Source organism: Penicillium angulare (assembly GCF_028827245.1).
Source record: "Penicillium angulare strain IBT 27051 chromosome Unknown utg000003l_segment0_segment0, whole genome shotgun sequence".
NCBI classification, from domain to species: Eukaryota; Fungi; Ascomycota; class Eurotiomycetes; order Eurotiales; family Aspergillaceae; genus Penicillium; species Penicillium angulare.
Window position 1 is genome coordinate 773647 of NW_026623162.1, and position 26313 is coordinate 799959.

General features: G+C 49.0%; 8 protein-coding genes across 8 annotated transcripts; 1 reads left to right on the forward strand and 7 right to left on the reverse strand.

Annotated features, from left to right (window-relative positions):
* Positions 1–322: 322 nt before the first annotated feature.
* Positions 323–1486, forward strand: N7478_002510 (uncharacterized protein; the record flags this gene model as incomplete). Its single annotated transcript, XM_056918724.1, has 1 exon — positions 323–1486. The coding sequence occupies one exon, from the start codon at positions 323–325 to the stop codon at positions 1484–1486; it is 1164 nt and encodes a 387-aa protein (XP_056781882.1).
* Positions 1487–1850: 364 nt separating this feature from the next.
* Positions 1851–6386, reverse strand: pan1 (actin cytoskeleton-regulatory complex protein PAN1; the record flags this gene model as incomplete). The annotated part of the gene is made up of 1 exon (XM_056918725.1): positions 1851–6386. One exon carries the CDS (start codon positions 6384–6386, stop codon positions 1851–1853), a length of 4536 nt encoding a protein of 1511 aa, XP_056781883.1.
* Positions 6387–7080: 694 nt separating this feature from the next.
* N7478_002512 (DNA-directed RNA polymerase II core subunit RPB11) lies at positions 7081–7834 on the reverse strand (the record flags this gene model as incomplete). The annotated part of the gene is made up of 4 exons (XM_056918726.1): positions 7081–7269; positions 7328–7437; positions 7502–7560; positions 7689–7834. The coding sequence occupies 4 exons, from the start codon at positions 7832–7834 to the stop codon at positions 7081–7083; spliced, it is 504 nt and encodes a 167-aa protein (XP_056781884.1).
* A 1927-nt stretch (positions 7835–9761) lies between these two features.
* On the reverse strand, positions 9762–10926 carry N7478_002513 (uncharacterized protein; the record flags this gene model as incomplete). Its single annotated transcript, XM_056918727.1, is given in 2 exon segments — positions 9762–10885; positions 10905–10926. 2 exon segments carry the CDS (start codon positions 10924–10926, stop codon positions 9762–9764), a joined length of 1146 nt encoding a protein of 381 aa, XP_056781885.1.
* A 2101-nt stretch (positions 10927–13027) lies between these two features.
* Positions 13028–16026, reverse strand: N7478_002514 (uncharacterized protein; the record flags this gene model as incomplete). Its single annotated transcript, XM_056918728.1, has 3 exons — positions 13028–15238; positions 15298–15721; positions 15788–16026. The coding sequence occupies 3 exons, from the start codon at positions 16024–16026 to the stop codon at positions 13028–13030; spliced, it is 2874 nt and encodes a 957-aa protein (XP_056781886.1).
* Positions 16027–18198: 2172 nt separating this feature from the next.
* pmt4 (dolichyl-phosphate-mannose-protein mannosyltransferase) lies at positions 18199–20740 on the reverse strand (the record flags this gene model as incomplete). Its single annotated transcript, XM_056918729.1, has 3 exons — positions 18199–18662; positions 18774–20412; positions 20510–20740. 3 exons carry the CDS (start codon positions 20738–20740, stop codon positions 18199–18201), a joined length of 2334 nt encoding a protein of 777 aa, XP_056781887.1.
* Positions 20741–21450: 710 nt separating this feature from the next.
* On the reverse strand, positions 21451–22386 carry N7478_002516 (uncharacterized protein; the record flags this gene model as incomplete). The annotated part of the gene is made up of 1 exon (XM_056918730.1): positions 21451–22386. The coding sequence occupies one exon, from the start codon at positions 22384–22386 to the stop codon at positions 21451–21453; it is 936 nt and encodes a 311-aa protein (XP_056781888.1).
* A 1705-nt stretch (positions 22387–24091) lies between these two features.
* Positions 24092–25246, reverse strand: N7478_002517 (uncharacterized protein; the record flags this gene model as incomplete). Its single annotated transcript, XM_056918731.1, has 1 exon — positions 24092–25246. The coding sequence occupies one exon, from the start codon at positions 25244–25246 to the stop codon at positions 24092–24094; it is 1155 nt and encodes a 384-aa protein (XP_056781889.1).
* Positions 25247–26313: the final 1067 nt, after the last annotated feature.

Sequence of the window (26313 nt, forward strand, 5' to 3'; positions counted from 1 at the left end):
ATACTCACTGCAACTTGATCTTCAACTTTCTTCCTAATCGGGCACTAGACGCGGGGTCAACCAACATCATTTGTCCAATTATTTCCTAAGACTACCGAGGATATAGCCACCGAAATGCAACACTCCGCATTGTGTGGAGCCTATGTCTCCCAGCCTGCGGGGAGAATGAGGTCGTTGTGCTTGCAGAGCTTCGGGTGAATACCCATAACAATGGTTGGTGATAAGAGTACCAGCTCTCCCCAAAAAACTCCTTTTCTTCAATTACCACCCCTTGACTACAACAGCCCCCCTATTGTCAATATCTCTGGAAAATCAACACGTCATGACCCGGTTTTCATACCTCAAACATCTGATCATTGCATCTGGCCTCCTCTCATTGACTCAAGCATGCAACTCAGATGATCAATGCAGTCTAAACGGCATGTGCAAAGACAACGCTTGCATCTGTGACCCAGGCTGGACAGGACAAGACTGCGGCAAACTAGACCTCCGCCCCGGTCCCCGTCTAAACGGCTACAACCGCACAGCAGAAGGAACCTCATCATGGTGCAATGGCATAATCCGAGATCCAAAGGAAAAACATAAATACCACCTTTTCATATCGGAGTTCACGCACGGCTGCGGACTAGACTATTGGACTCCATACAGCCATATTATCAGAGCAGAGTCCAACAATCCCATGGGCCCTTATACCTATAAGCAGGAGATCGTTCCTACGTTCGCGCATAATCCAACCGTTATATGGAGCAAGAAGGACAAGAAGTACCTCATGTACAATATTGGGTGTTTACAGAATGTACCTTCTACATGCCAAGATGTGAATTTCACTTGCGGACCTGGTAACTCTCTTAATGGAGAGAGTGGAATTAGCGTTTGGTCTTCGGAGGATCTGTTAAATTGGTCATCGAGTGATCAGGTATTCCCAGGTCTTGACAATAAGGCCTGGGACGCTGATACAACCAATCCGGGTCCATTACATATTCGCTCTCAGGCTGGACAGGCACATCTGGATGAAACAATCCTCTCGTATCGCGGGTGTCCATATAATTGCAATGGCACTGAACTTATCAATATCGCCACTGCTACCGATTATGATAATTCCTATACACCCATCCACCCTCGCAAACCCATTTTCTCGGAAGCTAGCGAAGATCCCTTCTTTTGGGTGGATAAGCGGGAGAACTTCCATATCTTGGTTCATTCTTTATTGCCTGATGCAGGATTTGGGGATGGACCTAATGTTGGACGACATGCATATTCGCGGTCTTGGGATGGACCGTGGACGTTCAATAGGGAGACTGTGGCTTTCAATACGACGGTTGAGTTTAGTGATGGGTCGAGTATTGATTATTATCGAAGGGAACGACCTAATCTGTTTTTCAGCGAGGATGGTGAAATGACGCCTTTGTATCTTTCGACGGGTGTTCAGCAGGTAAATTCTCCAGCGAGTTACTCTTTGATTCAGCCTGTTGGGAACTCCGATTGAGGTAGCTGGATATGGGGCTTATAGAGTTGAGTGCTCAATAACAGAGACATTCTCAGTAGAAATGTAATCCTCAAGTCATAATGTCAAACATTTAAGGAGCCTACTAGTTAGAAAATTGAACGATTCATAACAAAATACTAGTGAATATTTGTAAATGACAATTAACAGAGCTGCTTTCTTCTTCATCCCTCCTTCGTCATCTCCGAATCTCATATCTTAAATAAACCTCCACGAATCCTTCCAAAAAGACGAACAAAGAAAAAATAATAAATAAAAAGAACGGTGAGAAACCATGGCTAATCATGTTCGAAATGCTCATCTCAACCCAATTCTGTACAATATATTCTTCTAACCGATTATTTCCTTACAGCACACGTCCAGCCGAGGAACTTGTGCTGCGATCGTTGGTCTGTGTTTTGCGGAGACCTCTGCCAGCTTGGATGGAGGCAAGCAGAGCAGAGTGGCCGCCACCACCACCACCGCCACCACCGCCAGCCGCAGGGGGAGGTGGAGGTGGAGCAGCAGGTGCACCAGGAGCAGGCGGTGGAGGAGGGGGAGCAGCCATGGGAGCACCAGGAGGTGGTGGGGGAGGAGGAGCACCCATAGGGGCGCCAGGGGGAGGTGGTGGTGGAGGTGGAGGTGCGCCACCTGGAGGAGCAGGAGAATCGACGGATGGCACAGGGGGAGGAGAGAAAGCAGCATTTGAAGGGGGAGGGGGAGCAACGGGACTATCTTGTACAGGAGTAGCAGAGTTGGAGCCAGCCTTCTCTTCATCCATCGCGCTCAAAGGACGGGGAGGTGCCATGGTACCGAACAGAATGCTAGCAAGTTGCTTAGCACTGCCACCACCTGCGCGTTCTTCCTCTTCATCAGATGAATCAGCGTCAGAGCCGGCGTTAGACCAGTCATCGTCCTCTTCAGGACGGGCACGGATCTTGCGTTCAAGCGGCGCTGCACCCGTGAAGGTGGGCTTTGCGGGCTCTGGCTGTTGCGATTGTTGCGTGAAGCGGTGAAAGGGATTGGTAGACTGTGCTGCTGGCGGCGAAGTAGCTTGCGCGGCTTGTGCAGCTTCCGCTTCCGTGGAATGGCCGAGGGACTTGAAGTAAGGATTCTTTGACTCGGCATCAGGTGTGACGGCAGGGAATGCACGGCTGCTATCAGGGGAGCTAACAGCAGGACTGACAACCGTCTCGGGCTCCGGGACAGCATGCTCGGGTTCGGGGTCGGGCTCAGACACAACTGGAATTGGAATAGGTGGAGGAGTGCTGAATCTGGGAGAGGCACTCTCGGGACCTTCATCGTCAGATGAGCTATCATCAATGCCTTCGAGCTGACGTTGCAATTCAAGCTCTCTCTCTTTAGCGATCTTAAGCTCAGCACGCTGGGTTTCAAGTCTAGCCTCTTGTTCCTTGGCCTGTCGAGCGGCCTCTTCCTTACGTCGCTTCTCTTCCTGCTTCTTGACCTTGCCTTGACGAACTTGGTCTTCGAGAGCACGCAGTCTAGCTGCTTGGGCCTCCTTCTCCTTTTCAAATTCTGCTTCACGTTGCTTCGACTCGTCCTCAAGACGATGAGTCTCGATTTCCTGTGCTGCTTGTTCCTCCTTAATAGCTTGCTCACGGGCAGCATGCTCGGCCTTACCGGCTTCTTCGGCCTTCTTTGCATCAGCCTGGCCGGCACTATCGGTTCGTGCTCTGCGAGTCGGAGGCGCAGGTGGAGGTTTCTTGCCTGCAGGCTTTGGGGCGGCAGCGGTGCTGCTTGGGGCAGGGACCCCACGCTCCTCGGCCAAACGACGTTGTCTTTCTTGTTCTCGCTGGGAATCCTCCTCCTCGGCGCGCTTGACACGCTCCTCACGCTCCTTCCTCTCGCGATCCTGTCGTTGCTGAAGAGTTTCACCAGCATCGGCAGGCTTCAGGCCAGCAGCGGCCATGCGCTCGGCAATGCGCTTCTGGGCGCGCTCCCTAGCAGCAGCGACACGATCTTCATGCGTATTGCCGGTGCTGGCGGGGACGGAGCCTGAGGAACCAGTAGGCGTTGGCATGGAAGGACGGGAGGCAGGAGACTCAGCAGCTGGTGATGAATACTGTGAACGTTCCTCCTGGGTGGATCTTTCGCGGCTGTAAAAGTTTGTTAGCTCGGTTTCTAATTTGATCTTATCTTTTGGGACATACTCATCCTTGCGGACGTGCGCAGTCCGGCTGGTGCGACTTAGGTCATAAATAAAGTCACGGATGATATCCTCAACACCCAAGGCATCCTCCCAACGACGTCGCTCGTGCGAACGAGTAGAGTTGTCTCCTTCGTCACGCATACTATCCGCCAAGCTTCGAGTGAAATCACGGACACTTTCCTCAACGTCACGGGTCATGGTGTCGTTACGCTCTTTCTCGGCGTTGGCATCGGCTCTCTCTGACTCCATACGGCGAGCAGAGTCGCCATTGTCCTCCTCGGTCGCTGGGGCAGGGCGTCCCGCCAATTCGGCAGCACGGGCCTGCATACGGGCACGAGCGCGAGCCTTGATACGGTCTGCCTCGGTGACGGCGCCACCAGGGCCAGTTCCGACAATATTAGAAGCACCGCTCGGGTTAGATTTAGCCTCCTTCAGACGGAAAAGCTCGAGCTTCGCATCGGCAATCTCTCGCTCAACGCGACGAACATCAGACGCGGCCTGGGGGACTTGATCTTCGAAGGCTTGCAGCTGGCGGCGGAGTGATCGTCGCTCTGCTCCACTGTCCAGGTTACGGAATGAGGCGTGAGGGTGCGTATCAATGTCATCCTGCACACGGCGAATCCGCTCCATGAGGTGCTCTGCTTCCCGGCGGTCGCGACGATCGAGAACGTCGTCATCTTCAGCCTTGTTTTCATCCTGGAAATCAACTGCATCCAGCATGATCTTGGTCTCCCGAATCTTCTTCTTTAGCTGATCGACAGTAAACTCATCGCTTTGCGAAGCTTCAGAGGCACCAGGTGAGGGTGTTCGGGTGTCGTTGCCAACGCGGCGACGTGCACTCGAACGGTAACCACCAGCAGAGTCATTATTCTTGAACATAGTTGCATCCTTGCGGTTAGCTCCAGATTGTGCCCCGCCACCTCCACGGAAGGAGTGGTCCTTCAGGTAGCTGACTCCTGTTTTCTGCGGCTGCAAGAACGCCCCGGTGGCTTTACGGCTCTCCGCATCTTGGGACAAAAGTGATTTCACCGTACCAATGGAGTCGTTAAGATGTCTTGTAGAGGGGGGAATCAGCTCTGGCGGCAAACGACTAGGCACTGGATATCCGTTCAAAGCACGGTAGATCAAATGCATTCCCACGGCAAACTCATCCATGTTAAGACGACCACGGTTGTGAGGGTCCGCTAGTGTCCATATACGTTCCAAATCTTGGCGGTTCAATCCACTTTGTCCCATAATTTCGATGGCGGTTTCACCGCCAATGAAACCCTTACGCATACCGTCCCATGCGCGGAATAGATCATCGTAGATCTTCTTTTCTTCCTTTGTAATCGCCCAGGCCACAGTAGCATTACCTGAGAGGGCGGACATGTTAAAGCCCCCCTCACGGCCAGGTTGAGGCATAAGTTGTTGCTTCATGGCCTCAATGTTAGGCAGACCCTGTGCAGGAGTGTTGATGAAACCCCATTGTCCAGGTATGCCGGTAGGCTGCGCAACCAGTCCGCCAGTTTGTGCAGGGCTTAGGCCCGAGGCAAAACCAGTGGGCATTGGAGGCATTGGAGGCCGGGGGCCCGAGTATCCAGTTGGCTGAGGGTTGGTCAGGAAGCCAGTCTGCTGTGGCTGAAGGAACTGTGATTGATTCTGTCCTGGCATGCCGGTCTGCTGGGGTTGCATACCAGTCTGCTGAGGGAAGAATCCGGTGGGTTGTGCAGTCAGTTGATTCAAGAGTTGCGCGTTGCTAGGCTGCTGAGGCTGAGGTTGTTGGACAATTGGCGGCGTAGACTTGTTCTCCAGGAGGTGAGCCTCGAAGTTGGGGACATTGGTTCGCGGGGGCGGTGCCGGCGCTGAGTCGGGAACATCAAAGGAGATGATATCAACCATGCTGGAAACCTCATTCTTGATGGTTTCAGGTAGCGTAGATGGAACTTCGCGACCAGTGATTCGCAAATTGCACAGGTACATGGCCAATGCGAATTCTGGGAAGAACAGCTGGCCTGACTTGGTTGAATCACACAGAACCCAAATCTTAGCCAGATCACCTCCCGAAAGCTTGGAGCGCATCAACAGGTCCCTCGCTTTCTCGCCGTCCATTGTCTTGCTGTCACCGACCGCCGACTTGAAAAGCTGCTCAAATCTAGCTTGATCCTGAGCGGTAATGAACGAAAGTCGGATACTGGGGATCTTTGATCCACTCTTAGGCGGGACTTGTGGAGGTGGTCCAGAGGCACCGGTATCTTGGAAGGAGTTTGCCATTTCGCTCGAGGTTTTGTATCGCGCAGGGAGCCCGGTGGCCTGAGAGACTTGCAATTGCGGCGCTTGCGCTTGAGGTTGCGCCGTAGGCTGAGGTTGCTGGGGCTGGGCAGGGAACCCAGTAAATTGGGGCTGCTGGAATCCCGGCTGTTGTGTTGGCTGCGGCTGCAGGTGTGGCTGCTGCTGTTGCTGTGGTTGCTGGCCAGGGAAACCAGTATACTGAGGCTGCAGCTGCTGTCCCGCGGGGAACCCGGTAGCTTGGGGTTGGAGACGGTTTCCGAACGGCGACGGTTGCCCAGCGAATCCAGTCGGTTGCGGCGCCATAAATCCTGTTGGCTGGGGCTGTTGCGCTGATGGCTGCTGTTGACCTTGTGGGAATTGCGAGTATGAGGGCTGTTGCTGCTGTTGCTGCATGAATGGGGCCTGGCCCGGACGGCCAGCACCACCACCGCCGCCGAGGAAGGAATTCGACGAGGAGTACATTATTAACACAGCGCTCGCATGGACAGAACAAGATGCACAAGAACTAAAAAGCGATTGATGAAGGAAAGTAAACAAATGCAGAGAGGGGGTAGAGGGATCAGGAGCTACGCAAATGACGCTGTTGCAGGGACGCGGAGGCACACTAACCTGATTGGTGTGCTTAGTCATAATTATGTGGGTGCCTTGGACTATTATTATCTTTTTATACGGATGTCATTATGGGGTTGATGGGGTTGATGGGGTTTATGTGTATTTGTTATTTGGAGATTTCGAATATCATGAAATTAATCAAACACTACGAGTGTTGCCTACGAGATGATGCAAATTTAAGCCATTGGCTTTTGCATTGAATGTGGTATCTGGTAACGCGCTAGATACATTGATTTTTCCGCCAGATGCAAATCATAGCCATCATTGAGTCCTCGCCGGGGCAGCTAAGCAAAGCATCCAAGATCAGATATCAATGGATATCCCGGGTCATGATCTCGAATTAGAAAAAGAGGTTATGGCGGACAACGCAAAAAAAGAAAAACTCCAGCACCGCTCCTTGCGCCAGATGAAACGAAAATGAGAAACGGTCGAAGAAAAGGATCTGGCTCACCCCAAGAGAATAAATCGGGGTTTTGCGATTTAGAAAGGTAGTCGGAGGAAAGGATCTGGCTCAACGCAGGAGAATGAATTGCATTTTGGCGATTTACTCGGTTTGCTGCTGGTTGGCGGCATTGGCCATCTTGCGAAGTTCATACTCTTTGGTGAATTCGCGGGAAAGTTGACCAAGCTCCTTAATCAGCTTGTTGCAAACCTGGATGACAGCTGCACGAGGGGTGATCTGGCCATCAGTCTGCACGCGGAGCTCGATGTTTGGAGTCAGAGGGTGGGCAACCTAAGCCGTAGTCAGTGTCACTGGCCAATTTTCATCAAGGACATAATCATTAACATACTCGGTAAGCGGAGAAGATGACATTTTCATGCTTGTGGAGGCGAGAGCAAAGGAGATTGCCGAGGGTGTGGTCCTCCTTGTGGAAGGTGAAGATGCTGGCAGATGGCATGCCTAAAAATGTCACGTCAGAAAACGGCATCATGATGCCTTTACGGATGCAGGATCAATGACTTACGAGTATCGACCTCGACGTCGATTTTGTTCTCGCCGGGGCCAAGAAGAATAGATTCGTATCTAGAGATTCAAGTCAGCCGGTGGATCATGAAGTGAGAAAGCAAAGGGCATGATGGGGGTTATCGGCGCGAGAGGAAGACGGGAAACATGAAATACGTGATACATGGATACCCTCCCATCGAACTAACGCTTCAGGACGATCATCGACAGCACGGTAGTACTCCCGACGCGAAGTGAGTGAACTCTTGCGCCCTGCGCGATATCTCGCGATGGCATTGGTTGCAGTATCAAAAGGTACCTCATCGAGACCAGTAAACACGCGCGGATTAACCATTTCAAGTTGTTTCGTCCTGAGTTGAAAGGAAAGATGGGGGTGGGACAACAATAGAGGGAATCAAAATCAGAGAAAAACGAACGAGCTGGGAAAAATGGAGAAAGTGGCCAAAATGATCCAATAAACAAATTCCTGCCAAAATTCGGCAAAATAGACGAAACCGTTGAGCGGAACAAAGCTGATCATGTGAACGGTGTCGTCACGACCTCATCAATGCCCTCGGGTCAGTCAGAAGACATGAATGGCCTTGAAATTTGTAGCAGGACCAGATAGCATTTTGAGGGAAGCAAGGTGTAGGATTCAAGATGAGATGGAGCATGTTGGTCCAAGCGTACTCGTCTTGACCTTTAAGCCCTTGGGGGCCTTTTGAAGCTTTTTGGGCTGTCGTAGTGTCCATTGCTGATGGCATTTGAATAGATGGTAGATTAAGAATGAAGACGCGGAAAGATAAAGTCTTAAATAATAGATGGTGAAAGATAAGGCAAACGCGAAGGATTAGGCAAACGCAAAGGTCAAGGCACACGCGACAAGATCAAGAAAGCCTGACAAAAGCAGCAGCCCTTACCTATCTGGGGCGTTCATGGTGATCAGAATTATGCAAGTGGTAGATTTCCAAAGGATGCGAAGTCTGATAGACTGTTCAAGGATTCAAAATTCAAAACCAAAAGAATCGAGTCCAAAAGGTGACAGTAAGAATTCAAAATGGTTGCAAGATGCAAGCTTGAAAATGAGTCGTGTTGGTGTAATAATATGGAGGACAAAGGAGTGAGTGAGGCGAAAGTGTGTCAGGCAACCAACGCCAATTTTATCCCGTGACTATGGTAACTGAGGCTAAAGCAGCATGTACTTTTACCACTCCGTTGGTGTGAGGATTAGTGCTCAGTTACTTGATGATATACTGTCGGCGTGAAAGTCTGGAAGTTGAAGATCCAGATATCGCGAAATCGTGATATCGATATCAATGTCACATGACCTTAAAGGTCCCGTGACTCGTCACACGTGATAATGCTTAAACCTATGTAGCGGATTTCCTATGCGAAGTCTTGGCTTTCCCCTTCTGTTTTAGTGCTCAATGAGCGCCGCTTTTGCTCACTGAGTAGATCTGAGCATGTCTCTGAGCGCGCTGAGTGGATGAGTGGTCATTATGTGACTGCTCTGAGCAGCTCTCTGATCACTCTGATCTGCTCAGTGAGCCTGATCTGAGAGCTCTGATTTGCTCTCTGAGCATTTCTTATAGAAGAGCTAGTGGCCTGGCTCAAGCACCCTAATAAAATGCAGCATGATATATAGCCCTTACAAAAATCTCCCTATTTTTAGAACTCTCAAATGCCCTATCAAGAAAAGTTATGTATCATGAACAGCTGCAAAATTGTGTGGCAATACTACCTCCTAGGAGTAAACACACTGAGCAATTCACCTCATTATCCTATGAAATTCTGACTGAAGTCCACAAGCTCCTGGGAACAACAAGTCTAGTTTGTCTTAGTATGCTGCTTCTTGTAGAGGTCAAAGGCCAGAGAGTATAGAAAGCTAGTTGTAACAGGCCAGGTCCCGATGTATGGCCCAGGCTTGGCCTGTGCGATGTGATCTATCAATTCCCCTGGATATCGAGTCGCCCCTTTTTCTTACACTTCTCTAAGCTTTAGCTAAACAGTATGCAGGCACCGCTCAATTGAAACAATTCGGCCGTAGCCCTTCACAATAGTATAGACTTGTTACCAGGACTATTAGTTCGAATTTATAATTAACTATATTCCTGAGCATATAACCCATAGATATTTAAGCCCATAAGCTAAAATCATAAGCAAAACACAGAAGCAAGACACAGGAGCGAGACACACAAGTCTTTCTGCAGCTCCCGAACTGGGGTATCTTTAAATGTGCGATAAATAGATTAGTATACAAAGTCTTCGGCATATTCCTCATATTACTTCATAAAATCGACCAGGTTGAACTTTTTATTAAGTTTCCTGGCAGATAGTATGGCAGTGCCAGCATCGATGTATCCTTTCTTGAAAGCTTCGAACAATGGCGGGCTAGTGGATGCACGTGGAACGAACAGTTGATTATCACCCAATACCATAGCGCCTTTTAATGCTTGGTACACGGTATCACAATCCTGCTTTAAGTCAACCTCTTCACATTGACCAAAGTCGAGAAGATAGAGTCCGATGGTACGGTGATGAAGGTCTGGAGACTCAATGAGCGTTCCATAATTCCTTGTCGCCGATGTTCCAAGTACAAACTCCACATCGTCGCCATTTATGGCAGCACCCCAGTGCAAAGTTGCATACGCCTTACCCATTTCCTGAGAAAGCATAACGGTATCGATGCCCAGTTCCTCCATCCAGTCGAGATAGAGCGGGAAGTTTCGCAACGGGGCTGGATTCTCTCGCCGGATTGAACCATTGACTTTACCCAAATAAACTCGGGCAAGACAATGTTTGTTTTGGGGGTTGTTGAGAAGATACTCGACTTCGGTGTCGTTGAGATTCCAGGAACGACCACAGAAAAAGGTGATTATCGCTTTCCGTACAACCTTTGGTAACGGCAGGATCCGTTCCATTGTGACAACATTCCCACGAGTGCAGTAGTCCTGGGGGATTTTGGGTAATATTTTAGTCCAGAAAGCTTCATCTTGAGTTTTGAGGATGAAATCATGGGGTTTGGGAACATGGACGATGCTCTGAGTCGAGGTTTGGTGAAGTTCAAAAGCCGCAGAAACATCACAATGCATCTTGTACTCGGACTGGAGATTCGATGGTCGTAATTCGTTTCCTGGACTTTCTTTCTTGAGGACATAGGTCTTTCCAACGATTTCAAAGACGGCACCTTGGAGGCCACTGCCGATTTGGTTCACTAGCTGAAGATGGGGTCGAAAACGCGCACTCTGAAAGCGGCGGGCGAAAGAGGACCGAGTTGATATAACTGAGGTCAAACTGAGAGATCTTTTGAGAGCGACTGAGTCTGCAGCTGATTCAAGATCTGCGGCATCGAGGAACAGAAGAGCGACTTGGGCACGTCTCGCGATAGATGATGCGTCAGAGCGGGCTGACCTCGTCACTTTTACCGACTTTTCGTCGGGAAGCCATAGCTACTCCGGGATAAGTAGGAAACTCGATGACAGAAGAAGGAGGATGTGAAGATGGTCGATGGATGATGAATGTGAGGGTGCCTAATAATGTTTATAGTTGGGCTTCTGTAAACAGAAAGCGGTCTGCCCATTCTGCTGGCATCGCGTTTGAAATTTGAAAATGGTGGTGGATCGAAGTGAGCCTCAGAGGGTGTGAGCGATCACTGACTCTGACCGCCCATCACGTAATCTACTTCTACAGCTCACTGATTCTGAGCCCGGACTGAGTTTGACTCAGTGAGCCTAAGTCTGAGCGCCCTCACTAAAGCGGCGGCAGTTCAAAGGGGAAAGCCCCACCCGTCATAGGAAATCCCCTACGTAGAGCTACCTATGTAGTTGGCTTATACAAGTATATAAAGTCTAGACTTAAACTGATGGAGCGAGAAAAGGAACAAGATTATAGAAAGGACTAGGCTTGAGTATCCCACTCTATAGAGGGGTTCCGAAAGTATTTGGACCTTTTTTGCGGAATATCAATGCATATCAATGAATGTTTGAAATTCCAGCCAAGTATGCAGTGTCTCTTTCTTTTTTTTTGCCATCTCCCTAAATCCCTGCATTCACACCTCAACTTCTTGCTTTATTCTTTGTCTAGTTCGACAATACTTGCAGAATAATGTAGTTTGTCATTATCGATTGCTAACTTCTCCCGCTCTCAATTACCTGGACATGAGTGATATTCTACTAACAAGTCCTAGACTTCTATCCTTTTTGCGAAGAAAATCTCTATCTCAACATCCTGTCATTACTCGTTCTCTCCGTACGTTTGGGATCTTCCTTTGGCGTGTACGATTGGCCATGAAGTCCGCTTCATGAAGAGCGTTGGCTCTGCATCCTTCCCATATGTACAATATTTCCCGGACCCACTCACTATCTTCGGCTCTCCGCATATTTGGTATGCTAGTGCCGATCTGCAGGACATTTCAACTCTAACTGCGTCCACATTCGTCAATCCAAGGTTCGTTTCAAATCAGGCCCAGGGGCTGGAAAAGGCGTTCAGCATCAAGCTTGTTTCCAGGATGCGTAAAAAGACTGCTGCAGCTGCAATAAAGTCTGCCTTATCCAGGCCTCCTTCAAGCTGAATAAGCTTTATTGCGGGCAGTTGCATATGATATGTTCATATCAGAAGGAGGGTTGCAAAGCGTGAAAGTTTTGCAAAATACCTCTTTGGTCGCTGCATGTGCTGTGTGGCTGTTCGCGCCGACTTGGAGATACTTTATTTACTAACACTTCAGGTAAATGATACTCAAGTTCTAAATACAAACATGAGCATCAAGATGGCGCATAATGGATTCATCAACCGGATGAAAAGAGTTTTTGAGGGAGTTAGCGACCTCGGGAGAGTATCATAGGTGATTGATATTGATGCTGGTGATATTTGGTTCTTGGTTGAATACCCACGTTTATCCATTACTATTAAGACTTGGAAGAAAATATGTATATATAGGAGAATGATATGGCCATTTGACCAGATGGAATTAATCGAGTAGACAATATCGCTGTCAGAGGCAACAAATCGAAAAGAAACAAACCCACAAAAGATGCTAGCAGTCGAAAAACGCGAAGAAAATGAAAGAAAATGAGAAAATGAGAAAATGGTGAAAATAACGCCATGCCACCCGACGCCAATGCCAGGAAAGGGAGCAAAAGAAAAACGAAAAAAACGAAGAAAATGAGAGAATGTATCCATATTTTCAAATGCTGCTTCTGTTTCTGCTTCTCCCGGAACATCAAGATGATACAAAATAAAGAGAGATGAGAACCATATAAAGAAAGCGAGCGGCGAGAAGCGGAGAGATAAATGACCCCGAGACATGCCCAAAGCAGACGAGGCGAAAGCAAAGTAAAATAAGCGTGGCACAAAAGGCCTTTATCGATATATGTGCGTGGTCTTCGTTTCATGACGGGGCGACAATGAAAAAGTTTTTAATAAGGACAGAGAGTTCGAAAGAAAGAGATTGAAAAAATGGATTTTCTATACTGCGAAATGCTGGGATGCTCATTGCAGGTCCCAGATGCACGCTTTGGTAAGATCAGAAGAGAAGGGGGGGATGTACCGCTTAATGTACGGCATTTAGCAGATCCCCGAAGGAGGAAGTTCCTCGCTTGAGCTTCCAGCTACTCTTCTTCTTGTCTCGCTTTTTCATCATGTCGGCCCAAGCTTCGTCGTCATTCTCATCGTCCGAGCCGTTATGTGGCTTTCGAACAGCTGATGCAGCTTGACTAGCCTGTGAGACGGGCCTGACGGTGACGGTAGCAAGTGTGGTCGATTTTGGAATGTTTCCTTGGGTTTGAGAAATGGATAGGTGTGAATGGGGGCGATTTTCATCGGTGTAAGCCCTGTTCATTGGGGAGAGATGCTGGGCGGGGTCACCCTGTACAGAAACTGGGCGGTATCGAGGCGCCATGCCTGCGTTGCTGCGCTCAGACGGGGCAATAGACGGGGCATAACCAGGGGAATTATGAGAATAGGAACCACCAGGCAGATTAGGCATCGGTGAACCTGTGCGACGGACGGCAATATTAGGGTCAAGCATGCTCAATGGTCGTTGGTCGTAATTATTTGGGGTTGATGGAGCCAGGCCCGGCATGGAGACTGGTCTCATATTAGAATTGCCGGAAACCGATCCAGGGCCTGCCATATGAGAAGGACCTGCCATGGAGGGAGGACCCATGGGGGCTCCTGGCATAGGTGGTGCTCCCATCATGTGCGGCGGCATTGGCATACCGCCTTGCATCATTGGCGGAGGTCCCTGCATGCCCTGCATGCGCATCATTTGCTGCATCCATTCCATCTGCATATGTATCATAGTTGACATTTGATTGTTCAATTGAACCTGCGACTGCTCCGATGGAGAAATTCCCTGCTGCTGCAGTGGTGGTGACATCATGGAGTATGGGCGGGGTACACCTCCCATATCGTACATTGCCTGTGTATTCGGACTGCCTCTTCTCATAGCACGTGCCTGCTCCTCCTGGGCAATAACGCCCACAAGCCCTCCCGTTGGCACTGGAGGTGTGGCAGCAGGACCACCATATACTGAGCCACCGCCCATGGCTAATGACTCTCGGTTGGCGGGGTTGACTAAACTGGCTCCGAAATAAGGATCCCGTGGAAGATTCCGGGCGAAAACAGGCAGATTTCCCCGATGATCCTGCTGCTGCTCAACACCTGCTAGGGAAGTAGAAGATGATGCATATGGATGAATAGATGCTCGAAGATTAGGATTGGAGCTTGCGTTGGCCAAGCGGGTTGGGGGACGGTTACGGTTGGGGAAACCATGCGCTGCGAGAATACCCAAGGGAACTTCATCGTCGTCATCATCGTTGCTTTTACCGCTCGATGACTTGTCACCCATGCTCGACACATGGATGGGGAGGTTCGGGGTACTGCTGCTCGCGCCACTCATAATCGGTCGCAAAGAGGGTGACGGGGCTTGCTGTCCCGTTACTTTCATCATTTGTTGACGATATACAGATAAATGAGCTTCTTGCTTCCGCCGCTGACGCTCAGCTTCACGCTGCTTCTCGGCCTCATCTTCTTCATCGAACTCTTCATGATCTGATTCATCATCACTCTTAGAGGAGTTGCTGTTCGAGCGCCGTAGTTCTTGTTGCTGGCGATAATGCTCAAATTGGGACGGAGTCATCACTTTGTTGCCAGGAGAAGGAGTCTTGCGCAGGTTCTCCGCAAATTGAACAGCGAGCCGTGCATGGTCGGCAATTGAAGGATCCACGTGTTCTTGAGTATGTGAGTGGATATTTGAGAACATTGAATCGGGCTCGGGGCTCGAAAGCTCGCCAGGGCTATGCACCTGGGCCTTCTCGAGAAGCGGTGTACCACCAGAGGGAGAAATGCTTTCTCTACTCCACATCAGAGATTTTCTGACCAATAAAGCATCTTCGTCATCGATGGGGTTGGAGTCTCGGTCCCCGGGGTAGATAACGCTTCTCCGCAGTCCCATTTCTGACTGTCGTCTTGGCCGGTCCAAAGCCCGGTGAGAAGTCGTAGCGCCGGCCATTGGTTGGGTTGCCGGGGACTGTTGACGGGAACCCATGGTTTCAGGAGTCGGTTGCGAGTATGAGTTTCGATCACCCAACGGTACCTCATCAGGATCATGAAGTAACCCCTCTTCAGAATGACGGCTATTCCAAGAGTAAGGGGAAGGCTCAACGACTGCCGATCGGTCTGTGTTAATTGGCAGAGGCCGAGCTGCCCTACCACTCGTTGCGAACTCGGGTAGTGCTTGCGTCGGCGGAGATGATGAAAACTATATGATCGTCAGCAAAAAGACGATCCCTTGCATGGTATTGTGGAGTCCCGTCATACCTGATTAGGTCGCCGTGGGGAGGGATCTCGCAACAAAGCGCTCTCTCGCTTTCCAAGGTGGTCAAACATCTTTCCAAAATCATCACTTCCGGTACCCAGACCGAAGTCTTCATCCGTTAGTTTTGGTGGAGTGGCCGTTTCGTCCGTACTGTTGGTCATAGCACGTTGTCTCGTATATTCATCCGGTGTAGTATTTCGTGGAGGAACAGAGGAATTGGATGATTTATGTCGGCCGCCGAATGAGAATGTCCTTGCAGCAGCAAAAGCGTCCCTGATCGCATTTGTGCTTGTGTGTGGAGCGGGTATGTCGTGGTTCCGAGAATGCGGGGAGACATCTTCAGGAGAAGAAACCTCCATAGAAGAAGGTTGGGTAGAGGAGGAACTGAGTCGAGTAGATGTTGAGCTCTCGTATACTATCGTACCACTGATAAAATGTCTGGTCAGTCGCTTTCTAAGGGAACCGGACTCCTTGGGTCGGAGGTTCTCATACCGATTCTTGCCCAGGGGTTTCTCTGTCCCCGCAAATATATTATCGTTGTCTTCCAACATTGCAGGTACCGCATGGCCTGCACTCAGGGGTTTGGTCAGCGGAGCGCCGTCTGTCATCGCTCGGTGAGGTCCAGGGCGTTCAAAAACACGAAAAGATGACTGCGGTTGGGATTCCACATCCTCCAGAATGTTGCCAGATGACTTTCGCCGAGCAAAGCTCTTTGGTAGCTTGATAGGCATCAGGGATAATTGCTAAGACCGGTGAATGGCACAAGAGTATGGGTGTTGAATACCTCCTTTAGTCGCGAGAAACTCCCATAAAGGTTCCGTGGGTCCTGGGGATGGTCGGATTGGCTCTCGGGTAATGTTGATGTGTCAAATGCAGAGCAGCGGCAAAATCAGCCGGGGCAGAGACAGGGGAAGGAAATAATTCACGATCGACGGAGAGGTGCAAGGGGAGTTGATTTGATGGAGGGATCAGGAGTCGATCAGGAGACTGAGCAACTTGGGAAGAGAAACAAGTCAGCTCAGCGATACAGAGAAGATTCTGGCACGGAGTTAACGACAATAGCAACACACTTCTCTTAGCGGCCGATCAAGGTCCAGCAGGAATCCACCATGTGGGTTGACAGCGATCTGCTGTTTAATTCGTGTAATCCACCCACCCCAAATCCACAGAGAAATGCACCGATGCCTTTTGTTGTTGTTTTCGCTGGTTTTGTCTATCGCTGCACACACCTCGGGTATAAAGGGACTTTGGGTTTCCAAGGTTTGTTGATGAAGGGATCCAGCAGAGGGGCAGAGAAAGGACGGAAGACGCTAGCGAAGCGCCGGAGAAGAAAAAATAAAATAAAAGCAAAATCGATAAAAAAAGAACGGAAGCGAAGAGGGAAAAAAAAAAACTAGAAAGGCTACCCACCCAAGTGAGACTTTCAGATGAATCTGGCTGTTCCACAGTACTCAAAGTGATTCTTAGAGTCGGGTCTGGAGAGTTAAAAGTGGGGAGTGGAGAAGGAAAGCAAAGAAGGGTCGGGTACGGAGTTGAACCCTGGAAGATGTCGATTGACTGAATCCTAGGAAAGAATGAAAGAAGAATGAGGTGGACGAAAAATTGACGAGTTCGGAGTGAACAGAACAGATCAGAGGAACGAAAGAGTGAAGAGGCAGAAGCAGAAACCGCAAAGGTCTAGTCCCTGCATTATGGTCTTTGTCCGTCATGTACAGTTAGACGCCGTACGAGTCTGTACAGTGAGTGGCCAGGTGCCCAGTGCCCAGTGTGCGTGTACAGTGTTATTATGGTATGTTTAATATTATATTACATCTATTATTATTGCGATAGTTTAATTATTTAATTATATTTAAGTAGCAAATAACAAAATGGCCATGAAAATCTCTGTTTTCTCAGGTGAAACCTCTTTACTATGTATAGCCACTAAAAATAACCTTGGCGACCACCGGATAACGCTAGCAGGCCACCACCACTGGATACTCCCCTCACGCGGGAATGCGGCCCATCTTGGGTTCCATCTTATTCCAGTTAATTAATTCTATACGGAATGTGGTGGCGTTGGAATTAAACGCTTCCAGTTATTGTTTTGGACCTCTTATTCCTGATTCCTTATGATCTCTATTATAGTTTTATTTATTATGTTTTGCCCCCTTTCGATCCTCCAGAATCCACAAAAACAAGACATAGAAATGTTCCAGACTCCAACCTTCCAAATGTGCATTCCCCAGTACGATCTGACAATCTGACACTGACACATGTACGCACTAGATGCAGAAAGCAGATTTCAGCTGTCCCTACCTAGCTTCTCCTCTCGGCGTCCCCGGGTACATCCTTTAACCCACCTGGGCCTCGGATGCACCTAGCGTAACAATGACCATTGAAGATGCGGGCTTTATAAAACTGCACCTTGTACAGAAATATATAAACGTTCATAGACAACCTTGCCCAAATGGAAATATGTAAACATGTAAACATGTACGATTACAGATTACAGATGTACTGGGGCCGTATCACGTGATATCGAGATACATGGACCATCTGGTCGCCTGACGCCTCTGTACAACAACACCCAGTCACACAGGACTCGACCCGACTTACAAATGGATTCGACCAGGAACTCAATCGGAACATGTGGGAGAGGGAGAAGAAGAAAAAAACACAACACAAATGCAAAATAGTTGAAGATGATCGGTATACACAGCATATGTCAAACAAATCCAGCTGAATCGTCCCTAAAACAACACCTCCCATTGCCTTCCCAAATTCAATTCTAGTTCACACATATGATACATGGTCTACTGATCATGCTAACAAAATAAAAAAATGAGACTTCCAAAATTCTTCATCAGCCTCCCCCAGATCCATGCATCAAATCTAAAGGGCGCCTAAGTGGAAGGAAGGTTTTATTTGGCAAAGTGGAGATCGTAGTTCAGCCACTTGCGGGCCATAACGCCGTCCACGTCTAGACCGGGGGTGCCGTACGTCAACGGCGCATAGAAGATGAAACCAGCAACGGTAGCCCCCAAAATAACAATGGTGGCTCCCCAGGCGGCAAGCACCGAGTTGAGACCCATGCGCTCTTTGGCCGTCACGAAGCGACGGACACTGCGGCTTGCTCGGGTACCCTTGGCCTTACCGGAGGGATCATCCACGGGCGGTGCGGCAGTGGCGGGGTCGAGCGGCGATACATTAAAGATGAATTCGACCAGTGCACCAGTCACCATCGTCGATGCCAGGTGGGACGGCAAGTAGTGGTGTAGGAATCGCTGACGACCCATCAGCCAGAAGGGGAAATAGTGCGCAGCCCAGCACAGGAACAGGAATCCAGTACTGTTGTACAGACGCGAACGAGTACCAGGGCCCCAGACTATTAAAAAGAGAAGAGAAAGAAAATTAGCCATCGAACCATTAAGATAATTTGAACGGAAGCGCCTCCCTGGGGGGGGGGATGGAGGAAAGGGGGGATCTGTCAACTTACTTTCTTCCAATGCATCAACACCACGGCGAAGGGAGAGTTGGTCTGCTCCGACAATGCCGGCGAACACAGCCAGCAAACTGCTAGCAATCCACCAGCCAATGGGGTTACCCAAGAAATAGATCTGTTCCCGGGTCTCATTCTTGGTCCAGAAGCTTACACCCCGCAGCAGGAAAGGCCACTGGAAGGGTTCGGTGGCATACGGATGACTGCTAGTCAGTGCATTGTTGTGGTGGAACATAGCACCTTGCAATTCAAAGTACTTGCGCAGGAAGGATAGTGACTTGACCTGGCGCTCCTGCTTTTGCAGACGCGGGCTGTCGGGCTCAATTCCCTCAATGGTCTCTGCAAACCAAATGTTGCTGGATTGCAAGATGTTCTTGTTTCCGTTAATTTCGGCCTGCTTGTATCCCCATTCCGGAAGCGGGGTGGTGTGAGTCCACATGGCCACCCGAGTGGGAACGTGAATGAGTTTAATCAAGCTAGCAAAGGTACGAAACTCCTGGAAAGGTTTGCCGTTGTCAATCTTCAGCTCGAACAGGGTGTCATTGTGTCGCTCGCCATCCGCCAATTCACGCGAGACGGTGGTGAATTCTTGGTTGGTAGGATAGAACGGAGATGCCACATCGTGGGTCAAGAGGACAGAGTCAGTTCCAACGTGGCGAAGCTGGATGATATCGCCATTGCGAACACTCTTGGGTTGATCATCAGTCAAAGGAACAGTGGGCAAAACCTGCCACAGGTTGTTGGTGTCGTTGTGGGGATATCCGGTAACCTGCTGGCCTTGACTGGAGATACGTCCATCATCGTATCGGAGAGGGTATGTCTCCCAGTGGCTGTGAAGAAGAACCTTGGTGTCCTTGTGGCGCATAGTGATCTGGTCGAAATATTGAATTCCAACAGACTGGGCAGTCATCGCGTTGTCACTCAATGTCTCCTGGAATTCGGGGGACATGAACTCATCACCGGGTCCAGATCGGTTCAGAATAGTGAAGTGAACCTGGAACCAGAACAGGTAGAAGAAGAATGGAATGATGATCAAAGCCACACCCCGAGCTACAAGATGCTTGACCCAGGTCACCATGTCAAGAGCGCCCTGGCGGCGGTTGATATCCAAGAGATTCCACAGATCGATCGCAACCGCCGCACCGATAGTGACAAAAGTGAAAACACCAACGTATTTGGTAGAAATGACACAGCTCATAGAGAAACCAGTCAGCAGCAACCACTTCCACCACTTCCTACCGAACGGCTGGTGGCGCAGCTTATAGAAGCGAACATAGCACAAGATACTCAGTGCCATGGTGATAACCAAGGTGGAATCTAAGAGAATGAGTCGGTCCTCACCCACATGAGCATTGTCGAAAACCATGAGACCGGCAGCCAGCACACAGGCTGGCAGAGAGTAACCGGATTCCCACATGGTCAAGAACACCACAGGGATGGTCAATGCACCGAGGGTAGCCGGCATAGCACGTAGTGACAGGTAGGGGACGTTGTTTTCGATATACGAGTCGCCGATGTTCTCGAACAAAAAGTGGCCATCGTATCCAATCAGCCAGCCCATGAAGGCGAACAACAGCTTTCCGAAAGGTGGGTGGACATCGAAGAAATAGGTACGTTGGAGATAGTATGAGGCGAACTAGTATGGATATTGCGTGTCAGCTTATAACCTCCTTTTCTTTGATTTCAACTCAAGGATAATTGTGGTTGTCGGGTTGTATTTGTAGAATCCATACCTTCCCAAAGTGCACCTCATCGAAAACGACCTCATTAGGGTAATCAATTCGCCAGAAGCGAGTTGCAAAGGCCAGTACGGTCAGGATGGATATGGCCAGCCAATAGTCCCATTCTGACTTTGGCTTGCCCGGAGCTGCCACGGGTCTCAATGAGCCATCATCGGATGGAAGGGCAGTGTAAGCCTCCTTCTTCCCACCTCTCTTACGCAGAGAGGGCGAAGGGGATGACATGATGAAAGGAAGAAAATAAAAAATAAAAAATAAAAAGAGAGCGACCGCGAAACTACCTATAGTAAATAGACTTCCCAAAACGCGAAACGTCAGCAATAGCTCATCAAATCATTGGGGAATAATCCCAGGACGTGTCTATGGAAATAGAAGGAGTACATTGACTTACCAGGATCACCAAAGGGCATCACACCCAGAAAAAAGACCAGGGAAAGCTGGAGAAAGGGAAAAATGACCTCAAGTTTAGGAGGGGGCCGCATTAGGGACACGCAACCTTCTTAGTTTCCGGCAAGGCAAGGCGGTGGGGCCAGGCCAATCGTGGACGGGGATCAGTCCCTTTTTTCTTAGTCATCCTTGTCACATCCACATGCAGATGTCCCCGTCTGAATTCAGCATTTTGAAAATATTGAAAGACTTTGATCGAAAGAAATTGCACAATGTAGGATTTCTTTGAAGATATACACCATAGCATGTACACCTTGTTGCCCTTGCCTCTTTGTTGGATTATTTTAAGACTTTTCGTGGCTTAACCTCTCCTCTTCTGAAAAACCGCTATTACCTAACTTCAACGTCCGTACTAGATCAATCAAATTTCAGATGACGTAAAGGGCAGTATACTACCTCGTTCAATTCATGTTCTATGCACCATTTCAAGCTAAGATTGGACACTAAATAACTTCAAACGAGCACTCTACCTATGCTTAAACGGGCACTTAAACCTCGCCACTGGCGAGAGTGGTGCCAGGGGGCAGCTTGAACTTGACCACCGAACCGGCACCAGATGTCATATAGGCATATCCGTCGCTTGCAATCTGAACAGACGTAGGACTGGAGATCTTGCTACCATCACCACCAACATAAACCTTACGGGATCCGTCCGGCTGGATCTGCGCAATCTTATTGGTAGGCTGAGAGACGTATGCAACCCCATTCGAGTCGACGATGAAGTCGTCGAAGTCGTCAGTCGTGGAGTCCAGGGTGTTAATGATTTTCACATCCCCAAAGGTTTCGGCATCATCGCTAATGAGGATCTTGGCGTAAATGTTGCGAGCGCTGTTGGTGAAGTATACATTGTTTCCGACAACCTTGAGCCCGTTCACACCGATTGGGATTGAGGCGTTCGATGGGGCATTCAATAGCTCGTCCTTGAAAGCGACCTTGTAAGCACCAGTTGTGGTGTCGATGCGGAAGATAAGACCCCGGCGAGCGTCGCCGGCCAAGACAACATGGGGAAGCTTCGGGAGTGCCGCCATACCATTTGACATGATGGCGTCGGGGAGGTGAGCGGCTTTCAGGATGACCGGATTGGCGGAATCCTTGCTGAAATCCACAGTGTAGATAGTCTCGTTGTAATAGTGATAACTACCCCTGACACCACCAATAACAGCATACTTGTCCTCGGCAATAGTCGTGATGCCGCAAAGAGCAGTTGCGCCAGGGAGGGCAGCCACTAACTCGGCCTGTGGATCTTCCGCATTGAGGTCAAGGGTATAAAGTTGACCCTCTTCAAAAGTAGTAAGTAGAAGGTGGCCATTAGTGCGCAGCTCACTGTTCTCAATATCGATGGCACTGGTGAAATTGAATACTGTGGTGACTTGCACTGCAAGGGCGGATGAGGCTGCCAAGGCTAACAAAATGGTGGAACGCATGTTGGGGAAATTTGAAAGTGCTGATCCGGAACTCCACCGGGGGACACTGTCGACTTTAATGTCCCATGAGGGGTCTAGTAGTTGCCATCATCCTTCAGGCGTAGTCGCCTAACGGTAATGGTTTTGCCGAAGGAGCTCTCCTGCAGAAGACTGTCGGGGGTAGAAAGGGATCAGCGGTGGGCTAAGGAGAATTTGGCAACAAGCACCGAGATGTGGAGTGACATGTACCATGGATTGAGGTGCCAAGCGAACCAAATCTCCCGAGGCCTCCAGATGACAAGGCAAGCGGTTTGCATCTTCCGAAGTCATGTCATACTACAGGCAGGCACTCATCGGAGCTCGGACCGAGCGCACATGTGTTTGGCTAGTTGAATAATTTGTTATGCATAGATTTTTGATTAGTGAAATTATTGACTTCGCTGTCGCCATCTTCACCACATGGACATAGGGCTTGTTAGGTAGGTTTTACATTCAAAATACTATGTAAATCATTGGTCGTAGAAGGTCCGCAGTATTCGAGCTCACATGATGTCTGTTTGATACAACCACCTACCCTCCATTTTTCAGGCAGATCGATCATGCTTCATCTCTACTCTCAATACTGTTTGAAGTCGATCAAAAAAGGTAGTGCCCATTTCTTTCCTCTTTAGTCATGACTCTCTCCCTCTCTTTCAAAAGTTCTCGACTCTCTCTTTTAAAGGTCCTTGAAGTAGACATGCAACACCTTTCAATACCTACAACCATGGCATAAGGCAAAATCCCTCCAATAAAGCGCTGTCAATTTTGATAGACTGAATCTATTTAAATTTCCTCTTTTAAGAACCTTTGACTCGGATCTTGATGGCTTAGGGCAAAATATACTAGCTTTGTCAGGCTCTTTGCCAGCTTTTGTGTTCCTTCTATAACCACTACTAGTAGGTGCCTCCTACAGCTATAAATAAGACCACCAAGCCCCTTGATAGAGCTTAAGTTGATATCTTAAAAATATCATTCGTCCCCGTGTTCCGTTCTCCTTTATTTCCGAAAATTCATGTCGACATTTCTATAGTTGAGTATGGATACCTGTATGGATGTATGTAGCACAGCCCTGCTATCAGAAAGGATTATCACCGATGGCCAAGAGATCCATAGCCCGCTACTCTAGATCTCATATCATTAAAACCAGCGTGGTGGAGACGGCATCCTTGTTGGTATGGATGCCTGTTGGCCATACAGAGCTTATTATTGCGTGGTGTTTTTAGGGGTGGGAAGCGGGTATGGGATAATTTAAGCTGCTCGACGTTGTGTTCTAATGGAGCCCTATCGTCATGACTTTCTATGGACTCTTGGATTCTACTGCGTAAACATCCATAGGCCTGTTCCCAGTATAACGCATAAACATACCCGTATACCTACTTTCAAGCTCCACTTTCAAGCTCCACAGCCGCAACTGTAGAAAATTCTCTTTTTTTACTTTTATTTATTTGGAAGTTCTTTCATATCCAGGATACTCCATTGAAAATTTCATTGATGATCAAGATAATAGCAAAAGAAAATGATATGATGCATGAAATGAGAATATGAAACTGGGATGCCCCACGCCAAAATACAAGACCTCAATGCATCTATGAAAATGATGGTTTTGTTTCGCAAATATACACCAGCGGCTCAAAAGCAAAGCAAATGTCACGGTTCATGGGTATCAGTCAAAATGCACAATGCAAACTCAGTCATCATCCGTTATGTTCAGTAACTCCAGTTCAATCTGGACCATACTCTGGAATTCGGCCCGGCTCACGCCAGTCGCCTTGGCCAACCTAAAAAGGCTCTTTATACTGGTTCCAATGTGCTGCTTCACTCCAACCTCATAATTGGACTGACTAGCTGCCTCCTGTTCCAGTCTAGCAACAGTATCGGAGTGGGTGGAGGAAATGGAACCAGATGCAGGTCGCGGGTGGCTGAGAGATCTACCATGGTTATTTGGTACATCTTCCGCTGCATAGCCATTTGTGCGCGGTCTTTCATCGTTTCCTGGGCCGTTCACTTGTCTGCGCAGGAGATTCGCAAGCATATCTCCATTCAGAGAGGTAGGACCGACTTCGCTCTCCTGCTCTTCGGGATCATGGCTATCCATTGCGGGCTGAACGTCGCCGTATTGAGAGAAATATGAGTCCTCGGATGGACCTGGTGCTTGGAAGTTGGAGGAGTTGCCCGCTGGCGCAGGGGTTTTGGGACCAGGCGTGCGGCCGGGTGTAGCATCATATTGAGCCCAGTAATCGGCATCATCATCCTCGTCCTCAGCCTCTTGGCTAGTCTGCTGGTTCGACGATTGCCTGTGGTCTGGAACATCCAGCGTATCTGAGAAAAGCTTCTCTCTCGCTTGGACATTTGCCTCTCCAATCGAAGACGACCAGGTGTGCTCGTCGGCCGCGGGGTTTTCGCGCGGAAGTAGTTCCGCCACTCGCCAGCCGCGACCACCGCCTTGTTCATCGTCAGGACACCAAAGGTAGAGAACCGCCAGGTTATATTCGGGGAGTAAGAATTGCGCGCGCAGAGTTTCGTCGTCAATCCGCTTGTAGGACACGGGGATATCATCGGCTAGCTCGATCTCGCCGGAGACAGGATGCGGCTCGAAAGTGGTGTTGCCGACGACGTTTTGCAGGCGCTCTGCGTTATCGGTAGACCAACATAATAGCTGAATCCATTTCTCGTTGGGGGATGTGGGAACTTCGCTCAGAATTTGGACACGTTGGCGGAGGATTGGTGAGAGAAGTGGGAGGAGAGCTGGTGGCGGACGTGGGGAGACAAAGGCTGTGGGAAGACAGGCGAGGAGAGGAGGGAGCAAGTCTCGAGGGTCGGGGGGAGTAATGAGTTCGACCATAGTGTCGTAAGTGATATTATATTATGAGAAGAGAGTTTATTTTAAAAGGTAGAGAGAAGAAAGAGAAAAGGGGAGAAGGGAAAAGGAAAAGAGGTGAACCATGTATCAGCAGCTTTGAAAGTGGAGAGGCTCCCTTCGCCCGAATTGGCGTGGGGCAAGGTACAGCTCTGTCGGCAGTTTCATCCTAGAGTTACCAGAGATGTTACTACTTCCGGGGGGTCATACCACTTAGACCCAGGACTAAAGTAGTAATTGGGAAGCAAAAAGGATTTACATGATTGGGGGCGATGGCGGTCTTGGAAGAATTCTTGAGGGACATCGGAGCCAGGATCCAAAGGTAAATATTATGCTTATCGGTGGAGTCGGACAGAGCGATTGGGACTCCAGACCCCATGCAAAATGGCCCCTGTTTCTATGTATATGTGAGATGCGGATCCCACTTCTGAGACCGAGACATATACAGTCAGCAGAGTGTATATAAAAAGATGTCTGAATATACACAACCTTGGTATACATATTAAGGCTCTAATTAACTATTGTTGACGGAGTACAGTATAACTGTCGAACAACCCGACAATAACCGAGGCCGAAAGAGTAATACTGTATATTTCATGCATTGATCCGTCAGTCCGTACAAAGAACTAATGTAAACCCATAGAACAATCCATGCAAACATCTTTGTCGATGTCTGCAGTGCAAAAGGTCCGAAACTCAACTCCGAGTGGGGAACAACACCACTTGATGCCTGAGGTACAAATCCCCACCGATGATGTCGGCTAATAAGAAATCACTGTTTCATGGTTGGAGGGGCACCTGGGCGGTTTCTTCAGTGACTATATAGACCTGAAATAAAGGGTTTCAGAAGATCATTAAATTAGTTAGCAATATAATAGATAACAATCAATATGCATTGTGTTTATCACCTCGTCCTACCTTCCGCAGCAAATATCGGAGATTCGGCACGTTTCCAGCGTGTTCGCCCCTAAATCCTCACATGCATGAGTGATTGCCAATCAACGGAAAATCCCACGTTTTTCTCAGCGACAAACAAACATCACTTCTAAAGG